General features: G+C 47.7%; 1 protein-coding gene across 4 annotated transcripts in view; it reads left to right on the top strand.

The window, feature by feature from the left end:
- Ift122 (intraflagellar transport 122) overlaps positions 1-15,593 on the top strand; it is a 59,524-nt gene that overhangs the window by 11,152 nt on the left and 32,779 nt on the right. For 3 of the 4 annotated variants that reach the window (XM_010637961.2, XM_010637962.2, XM_010637963.2), the window contains exons 4-9: positions 5,887-5,965; positions 6,840-6,916; positions 8,581-8,647; positions 9,350-9,496; positions 10,769-10,930; positions 12,590-12,665. In XM_010637961.2, the coding sequence (XP_010636263.1) occupies positions 5,887-5,965; positions 6,840-6,916; positions 8,581-8,647; positions 9,350-9,496; positions 10,769-10,930; positions 12,590-12,665 (608 nt within the window). The remainder of the gene's footprint in view (positions 1-5,886; positions 5,966-6,839; positions 6,917-8,580; positions 8,648-9,349; positions 9,497-10,768; positions 10,931-12,589; positions 12,666-15,593) is intronic. The other variant, XM_010637964.2, reaches the window with a different exon arrangement.

Genomic DNA, 15,593 nt, shown 5'->3' on the forward strand with positions numbered 1-15,593 from the left:
TGGAGGCCCCTGGCAGGGCCCATGGGCTCAGAGGGCTGTTGACCTCTGGCCTGCAGCACTGTTAAGGTCCTGGAGGGTGTCAGAGTGTCACCATAGCAGTGACCCTGCCACACATGCCCTCCAAGCAGGCCACAAGGGGACTCTGGCTTCCTCTGGCAGATGGGGAAGTAGGCTTGGGCAGTTACAGGTTACCTTGGGAGAGGAAGAGGGGATGATGCCTTTGATCTTTCTCACATGTTATGCTGCCTTTCCAGGCCATTTGTCTATTCTTAGTTTTTGTTTTGATCTGCATATGTTTGCAGTACATAATGGTCACATTCCTCACGGGGAGAAGGTACAGGGACTATTGCTTCTTCTTTCTATGTCCCCTCCCTGATAAGTTTAATTTCTCTAGACTATTTCCCCTTAACATTATCCTTAAAATCGAGATGTACTAAAGTACAGTTTTGCTCTTTAAGCCTGCTTGTTTTGCGGGTCTCCTGTAAACTTAATTAATGAGCAGCTAATGAGCAACTGTGATACAAAGTATTCGAGACATAGTGTCTTTATTCAAGGAAAACAATATAAAACAACATGAAGGAATGGTAGGGAGAACAGCTCTTTCTGTTTAGCATGGATTCTATTCCAGGCGTTGATCCAAGTACTTTGTATGTGTATGTGTGTGTACCTGTGTGCATTCAGTCTTCACATCAGTGAGGAAGTGAGTGCTGGTGCTGTATCCATTCTCCACACAAGGAAACAAGAGCCCAGAGTGGCCTGCCACTGGTCATGTCACCGGTGCAGCTGGCCAGTGCCATCCATTGGCCAGGGCCTGACTCATTGCCGCTGTGCTCAAGAGAGGAGGAGCAGGAGTGGTGGTCAGTGAGAGTAGCTCTGTTGCTTTCCTGTTCACAGAGGAGTCTCAGGGCTCCCCCTAACTCTGCCATTGCAGCCACCAGGAAAGGCAACTTGGGTGTCCCACCAAGGGCAGTGATGCTCATGGTCACCTCCCCTGCCCTCAGAGCAGTGAGAATGCTGTGAAAGGTGTGTGGAGTCCAGCTGGCCGCCTCCCTGGCCCCTGACCCTGTGCTCTGTGCTTGTGACCTGGGGGCAACACAGCAATAAGTCCTTTCTGTTTCCTACTGCCTCATGCTTTGGTCCGTCTCTTTACAAAGCCTCGCAGTGTAAACAGTGGCCTGTCTCCTTGGAACCTTTCTATGGCACCCCATGTCTTTGGACACAGGAAGGTCTCCACTGTGGCCCCTTGGGCCCAAAGGTCCTGTCATAGCCAGTACAGCCCTTGCCCTCAGCATGCAGTGCCAGCTGCTGCCCCGCCCCTAGATGTGCCAGCCTGTCCTGCTACAGGGCCTTTGTATGTCCACTCAGTCTTAGTGGATGCCTTTCCTCCTTGCACCTGGTGAAGCTCTCTCAGCCTTTTGGCCTCTATGAAGGCTTTCATCTAAGTCAGGTCCCCCAGGAGATGTTGACCCAAGAGCACAACGTTTCAGGAAAAACAAACAAAATCATCCAAAAAACCAAATAAGAAACAAAACCCAAATAAACAAAATGAGTAGGAAGTTTCAACTGGATGGGAGGAATAGGTTCTTAAGATCCATGCGTAGCATGGTGACCATAGTTAATATATATTTCAAAATTTCTAAAAGAAAAAATAAGTATGGGATACTGGAGATTGGACTAGGCCCCTGAGCATGCTAGACATGCACTCTGCCACTGAGTCCACCCCCAGCTGTCAGAGGCTGATCAATCCTTCGACTGCCTAGAAAGTGGGGCTACGAGGGCTAAAGAAAGGCTATTAAAAATGCAGTATCTAGGAACCAATCTAATGAAGAAACCGAAAGACCTCTACACTGAAAACTACAGCACTCTGAAAAAAAGAGATCAAAGAGGATATAAGAAAATGGAAAGATGTTCCCTGCTCCTGGGTAGGAAGAATCAACATGGTGAAAATGACCATACTACCAAAGCTGCTATACAGACTCAGTGCAATCCCAATTGAAATTTCAGTGGTGTATCTCACAGAACTAGAGAAAATAATCCAAAAATTCATTTGGACCCAGAAGAGACCTAGAATAGCAAAAGCCATTCTAGGCAAGAGAGACATGACAGGACAGGGAGTATCGCAATCCCCAACTTGAAACTACTACAAAGCCACTGTGATAAAAACAGCGTGGTACTGGCAAAGAAACAGGCCTGAGGATCAGTGGAATAGACTGGAAGATAAATCCAGATGTACTCAGCTACCTCATCTTTGACAAAAGAGCCAACCAGCCTCAGTGGAGGAAAGATAGCCTCTTTAATAAATGGTGTTGGAAAAACTGGATTTCAACCCGCCAAAGATTAAAACTAAACCCTTATCTTTTGCCATGCACTAAACTAAAATCCAAGTGGATTAAAGATCTAAATATTAAAAAAGAAACACTAAACTTGCTAGAAGATAAGCACAACCCTCGAAGACATTGGCATAGGAAAAGACTATGAGCAAATCCTCAGTAGCACAGGAACTAGTAAAAAGAATCAACAACTGGGATCTCATCATATTAAAAAGCTTCTACATTGCAAAAGAAACCACCAACAGAGCTAAGAGACAACCTGCAAAATGGGAAAAAATGTTTACCAGCTTCTCAGACAAAGGACTACTATCTAGAATATATAAAGAACTAAAAAAAATCAGGCCCCCTAAATATTCAAAAATGGGCATCTGAAATGAACAGACATTTCTCAGACAAAGAAGTAAAAGCAGAAAATAAATATATGAAAAAATGTTCCACATCACTGGTCATTCGAGAGATGCCAATGTAAACAACACTGAGATTCCACTTCACCCCACAAAGAATGACTGCTGCAAAGAAATCAACCAATAACAAATGTTGACAGGGTTGTGGGGAGAAAGGAACCCTTCTCCATTGTTGGTGGGAGTGCAGATGGTGCAACCACTGTGGAAATCAATATGGAGATATCTCAAAGAACCAGGGTTAGAGGTTCCATTTAACCCAGCCATCCCTCTGCTGGGTATCTTTCCAAAAGAATTACAATCATACTACAGTGATACATGCACACCCATGTTTATAGCGGCACAGATTGTAATAGCTAAAACTTGGAAACAGCCCATTTGCCCATCAGTTGGAGAGTGGATAAAGAAGATGTGTTTTTTCTATAATTTTAGTATATGTGTTGCTGAAGCAAGCACTGTGGTTTTTCTATAAAATGGAGTACTACTCAGCCATAAAGAATGAGAAACTAGAGTCATTCAAAGGAAAATGGATGCATATTGAGGCCATACTCTTAAGTGAAATTAATAAGACAGATGTGTAAATACCGAATAGTTTCTCTGGTGTGAAAAACTAAAAGTATAAATAAGATCCAAATTGTATAACTGATAATGTGAAATAGGAAGAAAAGGGCTAAAGGTGTAGGGGAAGTGGGAAGGGTAGGGGAAAGGAAATAAGGGACAAGAAAAAATATGAGAAAAGGAAAAAATGGAAACAAAGTCTTTGCAAAGAGAGGAGGGTGGAGGGGGTGAAGGGAGGGCAGGGGTATGGGGAAAAAATGAGAACCAAGATCTGTCATGTAAAGGTACAAGATCCCAATGATGAATGTAACTGTATTATATACTTAAAAAGTACCAATAAACTCAATAAGATATATATATAAAAAAAAAAAAAGGTCATCGAGACTTGTGTAACTTCAGGTATATTGGGGCCGGCAGTCAGTGCCTCAGAGCGGCGAAGACAGACACTCTGAGCTTGCCACTGTGTAATGGGTTGGTTCATAGGGAACATCAGATGTCTTAGAGGGTGTCGATAATCCTGAGTTCATGAGGATTTTATGCTGATGTCATCTTGCCTTGGAGCACTACAGCATCATGGGATCACTAAGGCCTCAGAATGGCTCGCAACACCCAGCTCTTTTTTTTTTTTTAAATTTTGCTCTAAGATAGTGTCTTGCTAAATTGCCCAGGCTGGGCTCAAGCTTGCCATACCTCCTGCCTCAGCTTCCTAAGGAGCAGGGATTATAGGCATGGGCCACTTTGCGCAGCTAAAATACTGTATTTTAAATATTCCCAATACAGAAAAAAGTATCTGAGATAATAGATGTATTAATTGCCCTGATACAAACATTTGACAGTGTATGCATGTATCAAGACATCAAAGAGGAATAGGTTGTTGAGATAACAGCAGCTTCTATTTATTCTATTTAATGTTCTCCACCTATATACACAATTACTGTTCATCAAACAAAAATAAAATTTTATTTATTTATATTTTGGCTTTGTGAGACATGGTCTCAGGGCATATAGTTGAATCTGGTCTCGAGCTCACTGTGTATCCCAGGCTGGCCTTGATCTTGCAGTGATTCTCTGAGCTGGGATTATAGGTGTGTGCTACCACACATAGTTTAAAAAATTTTTTTGATGTTGTTTTTTTGTTTTTTTGAGGCAGGGTCTCACTATGTAGTTGAGACTGACCTGGAACTCACTATGTAGCCCAGGCTGGTCTCGAACTCACAGCAATCCTGCCTCAGCCTCCCAAGTGCTGGGATTACAGGCCTGCGCCACCACGCCCGGCAGTTTAAAATTTTAAATAAATAAAATAAGGTCCCCCACTTACTGTCTGTCCTAGGACCCACAACTTTTAGACATTGCCTTTGTGTTGGGTAATTTAACAATGCCTGCTTCCACTAGACTCCATGAAAGCAAGAATGGTGTATTTTAGTTTATTTTTGTAGTTAATTTGTTTATTTTTATGAGTCCATGTTTGTGGTACCTAAAGGAGTTGGGACATGTACATAACACATTTTAAATCCTTTGTTGTTTCTTTTCCTTTCTCCCCAGCCCCTCCACCTCTTGGTCCGCTTTGCTTTCACAAAAGATCTACCTCCCTACTTCCTGTTATCTTTTTTTGTTTCTTTGTTTTTTTTTTTTTTAGGCAAGGTCTCCCTTCTTAGTTCAGACTGGCCCTGAACTCACTATGTGGCCAACTCCCTAGATCCTCCTGTCTCAACTTTCTGAGTGGTGGGATTAACCACCACGCCCGGCTTCCTGTTGTCTTTCATATTGTTCTTTATACTTTGTGAGTTATTTTTGTTTGGGTTTTTTTTTGTGAGGGGGTTGAGACTGGGTCTCATTATGTAGTTGAGACTGACCTGGAACTAACTATGTAGCCCAGGCTGGTCTCGAATTTGTAGTGATCCTCCTGCCTCAGCCTCCCAAGTGCTGGGATTACAGGCGTGTGCCACCACGCCCCGCTATACTTTATGTTTGTCATATAAGAGAAGCCAGGTGATATTTAAGCTTGTGTGTCTGATTTATTTCACTTCACATTATGGTCTTAAGGTGAATCTGTTTCCCTACAGATGACTCAAGCTTGCCTAGCTTATTTTTGTTTTTTTAATTAATTAATTAACTATCTAATTTTTTGGTACTGGAGATTGAACTCGGGACCTTGCCTCTGCGAGTCAGGTGGCAGCACCACTGAGCTAAATCCTGGGCTGCCCTTCTTTATGGCAGGGTAGTGCCCCACTGTGTGTGGCTGCTGCATTTTCTTTATCTGTCCATCTGTTGACAGATGTAAGCCATTTCCAAGGTGTAGCGGTTGTGCGTTGTGCTGCCGTGGGATGGTGTATTTTAATCACTACTCAGTCCTGGCATAGGACGTGTGCGCGTGCTTAGTGCCAGACAGTTCTGGGACCCAGCATCCTGACCTCAGGGCTAGGGCACACATGCCGGTGCCAGTTTTGGGTAGCAGAGGGTGGGTGCGGCTCCGTGTGAGCTCAAGATCAGTTAGCATCGCAGCTCGTTACGCCTTATAGAACCAGTTTCCTAAGAAATATTCTCAGGAGAGCCTGGCTTAAAATAAATGTGAGACTTTTTTTTTTTAACACTTTCAGGCAAGCGCTTTGCTTCTGGATCGGCTGACAAAAGTGTCATCATCTGGACGTCAAAACTGGAAGGCATCCTGAAGTACACGTGAGTTGCCACTTCGGGCTGCCCACCCGGCAGCCCCCACTGTCTCAACAGCCCGGTAGTGAGGAAGCCTGGAAGAGCTTTTCCCTCTAGTGTGGACTCAAGAGTTCAGTTCCCGGGGGTGGGGTGAGGTGGGGCAGGTCCTCACTGCAGGTTTGCCGAGTCCCTCACCTCAGCCAGCAGCACTGGTGTCCCTCTGCCCTGGGTCTTAGGCTCTTAGTCACTTTCTGGTCATGGAGAAACAGCACCCAGCACTCACAGTGTAAAGGAGGAGAGCTTTATTTTGTTAGTGTTTCAGTCCTTGGTTGGTGGCTCCCAGGCAGTGGGACAAGGCAGAGGAGGCAGAGGACAGTTGCTCACAGCGGAGCAGACCAGAAGCAGAGAGAGAAGGAGGAGCCCAGGATGGGGAGCCACCCTTTCAGGCTACCCCCAGTGACCCCTCTCTGGAGCAGCCCCACCTCCTAACAGCAGGTCAGCCACTGAACTCCTTAGTGATGAGCACAGCGCCCCCCAGTGCAGTCTCCTTTGTCCACACCTGTGACACTTGAGGGACATTTCAGATCAGACTGTCACCCTGGATTTCCAGGAATAACTGACAGACCCAGCACAGTGCTTGCTCGGCGCATCCATTAGCCCCTCAGCCCCCAGGGGGAGGTGTCCAGCACAGGGGCCTGGAGCACGTGGCCTCTAAACTGGCTGGGAGCACGGGGCGGGGGCAGGTTTGGGTGGAGGTTGCCATCAAAGCTGCCTGGGCCTTCGCTGGCTCCTTGAAGAGGGCCTTGAGGTGTATCCTAGGCCTTGGTTCACCGAGCATCTTCACTGCAGCCCATGAGATCCCTGTGCCCGCTTGTGATGACCCGCAGTTGTTTTTTCCCAGGCACAATGACTCCATACAGTGCGTCTCCTACAACCCTATCACCCACCAGCTGGCCTCCTGCTCCTCTAGTGACTTTGGTAGGTTCTGGTTCCTGTCCATCCAGGGTCCCACCCTGGAATAACAGAGGCCCCGGGCTGAGATGCCGCAGCCCATTCATATGTGGTAGGTTTGTTGTGAGCTGGGTGACGCCCTTCTTTTCCCTCAGTGGCCAAGAGGCAGCATGACTGTGAGGCTGGTAGGACACTGGGGATGACACGAAGGGCCCGGGGAAGGAAGGGGAAAGAGGGTGGGAGGGCACAGGCACATGCTGCTGTCTGCTGGCCGACCTGGCATCCACAGTCAGCTGTCTCCACCCTTGTTCTCATCGCACTCGGCAAGTGCCGGGCTCACTTTTGTGCAGCGTGTCATCGGCTGTACAGTGGCTGAGGCTGTGTTCCTGGCATGTGTGGGGCCTGGCGTGGTGCCGGTACAGGGCCAGTGTCCATCTACCTGGCAGGTGTCTGTTGGGCAGGAGGCTCTGGGTTATCGCTATTCACTCCCAGTTAGTGCCGGTGCCTGTGCGGAGTGGCTGTGGGCCAAGGGGACAGCACCAGATGAGGGTTCCTGTGTCACCCACCTCCTGGCTCACTGGGCAATTTGATGACAGCTTTTGAAAGCCTGTGATGAGCCAGGCACCTGCTCAGGGTTGATGGTGACAACCCTGTGGTTGGTGTCCTGTGGTTGCGGGATGACTGGGGTCACTCAGTGCGGCTGGTGAGGCAAAGGCACTGGGACCTGTGCCAGGGAGCAGCACTGAACACAGGTGGATGTGCCAGGGGAGGGAACCTTGTCAGATGCTGCACCTGGCTGTGCAACACCTGTGCACTAGGCACCCAGGCCACTTGTGCTTACCCACTGGGCAAGGAGATTTTGCATGTGTTGTGGACGTGTCACTGCAGATGCTGGGCCAGGGTGTCAGGGTCGGAGGGGGCGCGGCAGGTGACTGCCACGGGAAGGGTACAGCCAGATAGGTTACGCACTGCAGCACTAGAGAAAGGAATTAGATCCTCAGAAAGTGTCATTCATTACTAAGTACCAAAAGAACTCTGGCTTTAGTGTCCCAGTCATGATGGCAAAGTTGTCATTTCTTTGGGACTCAAATCCTAAACAAGTTGGCCACGGTTTCACTGACCGTTTTTCTCTTGGAATAATTATAGATTCCCGGGGAGTTGCAAAGATAGTATAGGAAATCTTGTGTTTTCCTCAAACAGTTTCCCCAAGTGGTTGCATCTTTCTCTTTTTGTGAGTACCAGGGATTGAACCTAAGGAGTCTGTACTGAGCCACATCCCCAGATCCTCCTGTCTCAGCCTCCCAGAGTGCTGGAATCATAGGCGTGTTCCACCCCGTGTGCTGGGTTCCATCTCATGTACATACCAAAAGCAGGAAACAGGGACTGACACATGAGTATGTGTGTCATGGAATCATGCATGTAGATCACCACCACTGCACCCCAGAGCTGTGCCACCACTACACAGACCCCTCCTGTCATCCCTCCTATGGTCCCAGGAATCTGTTCCCTGCCTGGGTAACTATCATTCGTGGAGGTCACATGAAGGGAATCATCGTATGTCCCCTTGAGGCTGGCTTCCTCACTTGGCTCATGCCCTGGTGATCTCTGAGTTACTATGTGCTCCACTGGCTTCTTCCTTAGTGTTGCTGGTATCATCTACCCTGTCTCTCTGCTGTTCCTGTACACTGCAGGGCTGTGGTCCCCAGAGCAGAAGTCAGTCACCAAGCACAAGTCCAGCAGCAAGATCACCTGTTGCAGGTGAGTGGAGGGCCATGCCAAGCCTGGCTTCACCTTCCTTCCCCCTCTAGACAGACTTGTGCGTGGCACTCTTGCAGCAGGGGGGCCTGTGTTAGCGCCCAGCCAGGGCCCTTTGTTTCCTTTTCGGTGGGAAGGACCAAGTGGAGACTCACAGGCAGTCAGCAGCCTTAGCCAGTGGCCAAGCTAACTGGGTTCTGGGAAGGGAGTGCTGGTCTTGCCTGGGGGGAAAGCGTAGGCTCTGCTACCGGACCCAGGTTAGGGTCTAGGTGCTGTTGCTGAGTGGGCTTTGTGATCTCAGGAAGTGACCAGATCTCTGACTGAAGCCTGGAGTCCTGACTTGATAGCAGGGTGTGAGCTTGTGGCAGGTACTCTGTAAACACCTGCCACTCTTGCTGCTCTGCACATTGACAGCCTGTAGGCACAACGTGGGAGTGTGCCATGTCTGTCGACCTGCCTCTGGCTGGAGTACCCTTGGTTGGAGACCCAGGCACCAGTGGAAGGCTGCACAAAGTGCAGGGGGTTCACTGGAGAGATGCCCCTGCCCTCTGTGCTCCCTGAGACCCTAGAAACCAGTGGGATGTTAAGCCTGTCCCTCTGATTGTATGTCAAGGCTAAGCAGAAAGGATGAAACCAAGGTAGGCTGCTGCTGCCTCCAAACCAGGCTCTCGCCCTGTGTTCCCTCCTCTGCCCTGACCCACACAGCTGGACCAATGACGGGCAGTACCTAGCCCTGGGGATGATGAACGGGGTCATCAGCATCCGCAACAAGAACGGTGAGGAGAAGGTGAAGATCGAGCGGCCAGGGGCCTCTCTGTCCCCAATATGGTCCATCTGCTGGAACCCTTCCAGGTACTGGATGAGCTCTAGGAAGAAGAAGTGTCCTCTCCTTCTTTACAAGGTCTCCAGAGGTTGAAAGTCTTCTTCTCCAGAGGTTGAAAGTACTCTTGCTTGGTCTGTTTGGAACCAGTGTCCCTTTTTTTAAAAATTAAACTAAAAAAAATTTTTTTTTTTTTTAGTACTGAGCTGCATCACCAGTCCCCCTTTTTTTTTTTTTTGGTACCGGGGATCAAATTCGGGCCCTTGCACTTGCAAGGCAAGCACTGAACCACTGAGCTAAATCCCCGGCCTTCCTTTTTAATTTTTGAGGAGGTATCCTGCTAAATTGCCCAGGCTGAGTTTGAATTTGAGATCCTCCTGTCTCAGCTTCCGAGAGTGCTGGGATTACAGGTGATTGCCACCACACCCAGCTCTTCTATTTAAATAAAAAAAATTTTTAAAAGCCTGTTTTGAGTTTTGGAATGAATCCCAGCAATTTAGCTAAGCAGATGAGCTATGTAGGCCAGCCCAAAGCGTGTGCGTGCGAGTTTTGGTGTGTGTGGTGTACACACAGGAAACCCATTCCCTTGTGAAATGAAGTCTGATCTCTTCACTGGGCTCTGTTTTTGTCTTTTCCCTTTTTCAGTTTTTCTTCCCAAGTCTGGGCAGGCAGAATATGTGCTCAGCTGTTCATACATAGCTTCTTTATGACCCATTTTTTGTTGCCCTTGCCCAAATGTCACATTTAAGTCTACAAATGTCCTCACAGTCTAGAGCCCCACAACAATCTGCACCTCCTTCTCCAACCTCACATGTACTCTCCTTCCTCTACCCATAAGACTTTGAGGTAGATAATGGCACTAGAGGCTCTTTGTGTGATCCCATAACATCACTGAGCCATCAACATCCCTCCAGAGTCCCCTAAGGTTAATTGAAGGGCTGAGTTGTTTACCAGCCCAGCGTCACTGTGCAGGTGGGTGCCGGCTTGATTTAGGAGGTTGGTGATCCTGCTGCCTTCCCACCCCGGGCTGTTAAGCTTCTTTCTGAAGCAGTTTGTCTGGCCTGGGCTCTACCATGTGTAGCTAATGTCATTAGCCCAGCCCAGAGTTCCTGCTGTTTGATTTTGTGGCCACAGATGACTCTGTGGCTGCAGGCTGCCATTTTTAATTCATGAGAGGCAGGATGCCTGCTGCACCTGGCGGTCATCCTGTTCCGGGCAGGGCCCGGGCTCCTTGGCAGTCCTGAAGAGAGAGCATTAGTGCAGCTCTGGGCGATGTGACTATGACGCGCCCTTACTGTCTACAGCCGGTGGGAGAATCTCTGGATGAACAGAGACAGCGAGGATGCTGAGGAAGGCATTGACAGCAGATATTTTCAGGAGCTCTCTTCCACTCTGAAGGAAGCAGTGTACGATAGTCAGGGTAGTGAGGCAGAGGAGGAGGAGCCTGCTGAGGAGGACGACGATCTGTGAGTGTCCCAAGGAGCTAGACTCTGCCCTGGGAGGGGACGTGCTGCTGTTCGGCCCTCAGCCAAGCCTGGCAGGGGGACCTGTGGACCACACCCTGCGGCCTTGGGTGTAGGTCCTGACATTATCCATTGGGACACGAGAAACCCTGGAAAGTGCAAAGAAGGTTTGACCTTTCTGTGATGTCCCTACCTGGAGAAAGGCCCATGTCCACTTTCATTGTCTTTCTCCTCAGTCTTTGAAGGTGAATCACATCCTGTTCCTCTCAGTTCAGTCAATATCATAGAGTTAACCATGTTTCCAGTGCCATTAGAAATCCTTTCAAAGATGTAGCGTAACTTCTTGCTGAGAGTGGTAGCACACACCTGTAATCCCAGCATTCTAAGAGGCTGAGGCAGGAGGATCACTGGGAGTTGGAGGCCAGCTTGGGTTACATAGTGAGTTTAAGGTCAGCCTGAACTATGTAGCGAGATCCTGTCTCAAAAAGAAAAACTTGGTTCTTAATGCCTGTTTGGTATCCCTCATATGGACGCTGCATACTTCATTAAATGCCCTTCCATGGTGGACACTTTTCTGGGCCTGTGCTGCTGCGCCTCCCTTGCCGGGTCCATGTTGGAGAGGAAGCCCTTTCTGGCCCACCTGGCTCCAGGCCTTCTCTCCTCCCTGCCTGAGATGACAGGCTCCATCTGCTGGGGTCCTGAGGTCCATTGGAAGGCTCCTAGGGGACAGGTTGAGAAAAGGGGACAAAGGTGGAAGTAGAGGCTTCTGTCCCCATCTGTGCCTCATTTGGAGAAGCTTCTTTTGTTGTTGAACATGAGCTTTGGTTTTGAGAGAGTAACCTGGCCGGGGTGGCGTGGCTGACAGAGGCCAGTGCCACACGTAGGTTGAGCCTGGCCTCAGTGCACTCGCACTGGGATCCCTGCCATCCCCTCTGCTCATAGCCCTGTGATGTCCTTTTCCTTCTACCTCAGTGCAGATGACATCTTTCACTTCCACAGCTGGCTGTGTTTCACAGCCACACTGCCTGGTCTGTCTGTGTGCCCAGACCCACTGCCAGGCACCCTGGCTGCTCTGAAGGGCCACATTTCACAAAGCTGGGGTATTGTGCAGTGATTCATACCTGCAAGACCAGCCTCTTGGGAAGCTGAGGTAGGAGGACCACCTCAAGGCTGGCGCAGGCAACTTAGCAAGGCCCCATCTCAAAAAAATGAAAGAGAAAGACTAGCACCACTCAGAAGCCATTTTACCTGTGCTAGGACTCTGACTGCAAGAGAACCTGGTCATAGATGTCAGTTTTCCCTCTTCAAGAGAGCGCATAGTCCGTGCCTGCTCCCCCAAGATAGGTGTCCAGCCCATCACTGTATGTTATGGGGCAGAGGGGAACACACTCCTGGACTTGTGACCTTGCTCTTTCCCATATGCAGTGAGGGGCACAGTCCCAGCCCCACAAGCTCTTGGACTGAGAACTAGGAAGCCCGGGAGCTGGGAAACCATGGGTCCCTGGGCCAGACTGACTCTGTGGGGGTGGGGTTGCGGCTATAGGGCCTGGCACCCCAACAGCCTGGCCAGGGTTCTCTCTTCCTGTTTGGAAAACCTTAGGATTGCCCTCATTAGCCCGTGGCTGTGGCCCCTGCTGACCCCTTTTGTCTTCTGTTGATTAGAGAGGAACACAACGACATCCTGGCTGTAGCTGACTGGGGGCAGAAACTTTCCTTCTACCAACTGAGTGGGAAGCAGGTATGTAGTTCTGTGCAAACCTGGTTGCAGTCAGGCCTGTTCTAGGCTAGTTCCCTTCCTGAGATCTGTTACTGATTATGCATGGTTGCTGTTAGTGTGAGCTTATTGAACCTTGACTGTGAGAACAGGTGCTGTGCTGAGTGCTTCCCACAGCTTGTCTCATTTGATTCTTCCCAAGTCCTGTGGAGCAGAGGCTTTCATTATGTACTTTTGATTTTATTTTTAATTTTAGTTTTTTTCCCATTAAGTTTATTGGTACATTTAAGGTAAATAATACAGTTACATTCATCAGTGTGCCTTTACATGATGTATCTTGGTTCTTATTTTTTCCCCATTCCCCTCCCTTCCCTTCACCCCCCTTCACCCTTTAATTTTAGTTTTTATCAGTGTATGTTTGTAGTGCATTAGAATCACATTCATCACAGGATAGCAACCTTTTAGAACTGAAGAGACAGCATGATACTGAGACAAAAACAGACACATGGATCAGTGCAACAGAACCTGAGGTTACAGAAGCCTCCCCAGACATATTCAAGTATTTGATCTTTGCATAAGCTGGAGGAAAGGTAGCCTACGCAACAAGTGGCACTGGGAAAACCGGTTATCTGTCACCACATACTAAATTAAAATCAAAATGATCAAAGATCTAAATATTAAAACAGAAACATTAAACCTTCCGGAAGACAACATAGGTAAGACACTTGAAGACATAGAAGTAGGAAAGGATTTTCCAAACAGAACCTCCGTCACACAGGAAATAGCAAGAATCAACAGATGGGATGATATCAGACTAAAAAGCTTCTGTACACCAAAAGATCCAATCAGTAGAGTAAAGAGACAACCTATAAGAATGGGAAAAGAACTGTGCCAGCTATTCCTCAGAGGACTAGTATCTAGACTATACAAAGAACTCAAAAAAATTAATCCACCTAAAATTAAAGACCCAGTCAAGAAATGGGCTAGAGAAATGAATGTAAAAGAACTGTGCCAGCTATTCCTCAGAGGACTAGTATCTAGACTATACAAAGAACTCAAAAAATTAATCCACCTAAAATTAAAGACCCAGTCAAGAAATGGGCTAGAGAAATGAATAAACACTTCACAGAGGAAGAAATACAAATGGCCAACACATTTATGAAAAGATGCTCAACATCTGTGGCCATAAGAGAAATGCAAATTGAAACAGCACTGAGATTCCATCTTACTCTGGAAAGAATGGTAATCATTGGGAAATCAAGCATTAACAAATGCTGGCATGGCTGTGTGCCGAACCCTCCTATATTATTGCTTTGAATGCAAACTAGTACAACCATTATGGAAATCAGTGTGGAAATTTCTCCAAGAATTAAAAGTAGAAATTCCATACAACCTAGCTATCACTCTGCTAGGTATCTGGCCCAAAGAGCTAAAGTTATCATACTACAGTGAGAGTTGCACACCAGTGTTTATAGCAGCATGATTCATAACAATTAACTCCTGGAAGCAGCCTGTGTAGCGATCAACAGATGATTGGATAAAGACAATGTGGTTATGATATATAATGGAATACTACTCGGCTATACAGAATAACAAATTTGAGGCATGTGTAGGAAAATGGATAAACCTGGAAAACGTAATGACATATAAGCTTCACTACCATATGATAGCCTTCATTTGAGTGAGGCAAAGTACAAACAAAGAGAATAATAAAGAATTGATAGAAAGGGACAAGGGGACAGATCTTGTCCAGTGGGGAAATGGTCCAAAGGTACAAAGACAGGGGTATGGGGAAGGGAAGGGAAAATGAGGAATAAAGATGTGCCATATATAGGAACCTAATAACCCCAATCAATGTAAACACTATAAGGTATAACATAAGCTAAGACCAATGATTTCAAACAGTATGAAAAAGTTGATTGGGGAACCAGAAGGGAAGGGGATTTTTTTTTAAATCCCACACCCTCCCTCAGGCCCCCTTCCCTCCCCACGTACAAAATCTGTTTCATTTTTGGGGAAGGGGATTTTTTTTTAAAAAAGCTATAATATGTATGTGTGACTACTCTCTAAGATGATTGCAAATTGTATGAATTACAAACATACACTAATAAAATGAAAGCTAGAAATGAGGAGACCAAGACCAGAGCAGGGATAAATTGTGCCCAAGTTCCCACACAGCTGGAACGTAGATGATCGTAGAGTTGAAACCCATATTGGTGTGATGATAAAGTGTAGCTATGCCGGCCACTCCTATAATCCTAGCACTCAAGAGGCTGAGGCAGGAGGAGTGCTGTGAGTTTGAGGTGAGCCTGAGCTCCATAGTGGGTTTGAGGCCAGCCTAAACTACATAGCAAGACTCTGACTCAGAAAACCTGAAAAAAAATTAAAAATAATAAAGTCTAGCTGTGGGGATGGGGGTAGCAGAGCACTGGCCTTGCACAAGTGAAGCTCTGGGTTCTGTCCCAGAAACAACGTCATCAACAGCCTCGCTCTCAGAGGTGCCCTTGCCTTTGTGCATTTGCTTCCATTCTTCCTTGGGACACTTCCACCTGCCCCGCATGGAGGACCTGCAGGTGCTCACAGCCTGGGGACACATTGGATGGCACCCAGCCTCATGTGGTGGGATACCTGACACGGAAAACGGTGATGCTGCTGTGTTGGGTCGATGAGAGGTCTGGTAGAGGTGACCTTGGAGTGGAATAGCGGAGGACAGCGTGGTGGTGTCTGGGCAGAGGTGACCCATGCCCAGGCACAGAGGAAAGAGTACATGGTGTGTCGTCCCGGGCGACCAGGTCCCAGTGTCTGTGGGCCAAAGGTAGAGTTGGAGGGGGAGGAGGGGCTGTGATGGGAGGAACAAGCAGATGAAGAGAGCTGATGATCACACAGGAGCCATGGGTGGCAGGAGCGGTGCAGTTAGGTCTGCTGCAGAGTTCTGGCTTCTGAGGACGTGGA

Source organism: Fukomys damarensis, unplaced genomic scaffold, assembly GCF_012274545.1.
Source record: "Fukomys damarensis isolate Sample0158 unplaced genomic scaffold, DMR_v1.0_HiC HiC_scaffold_37, whole genome shotgun sequence".
Classification (NCBI taxonomy): Eukaryota; Metazoa; Chordata; class Mammalia; order Rodentia; family Bathyergidae; genus Fukomys; species Fukomys damarensis.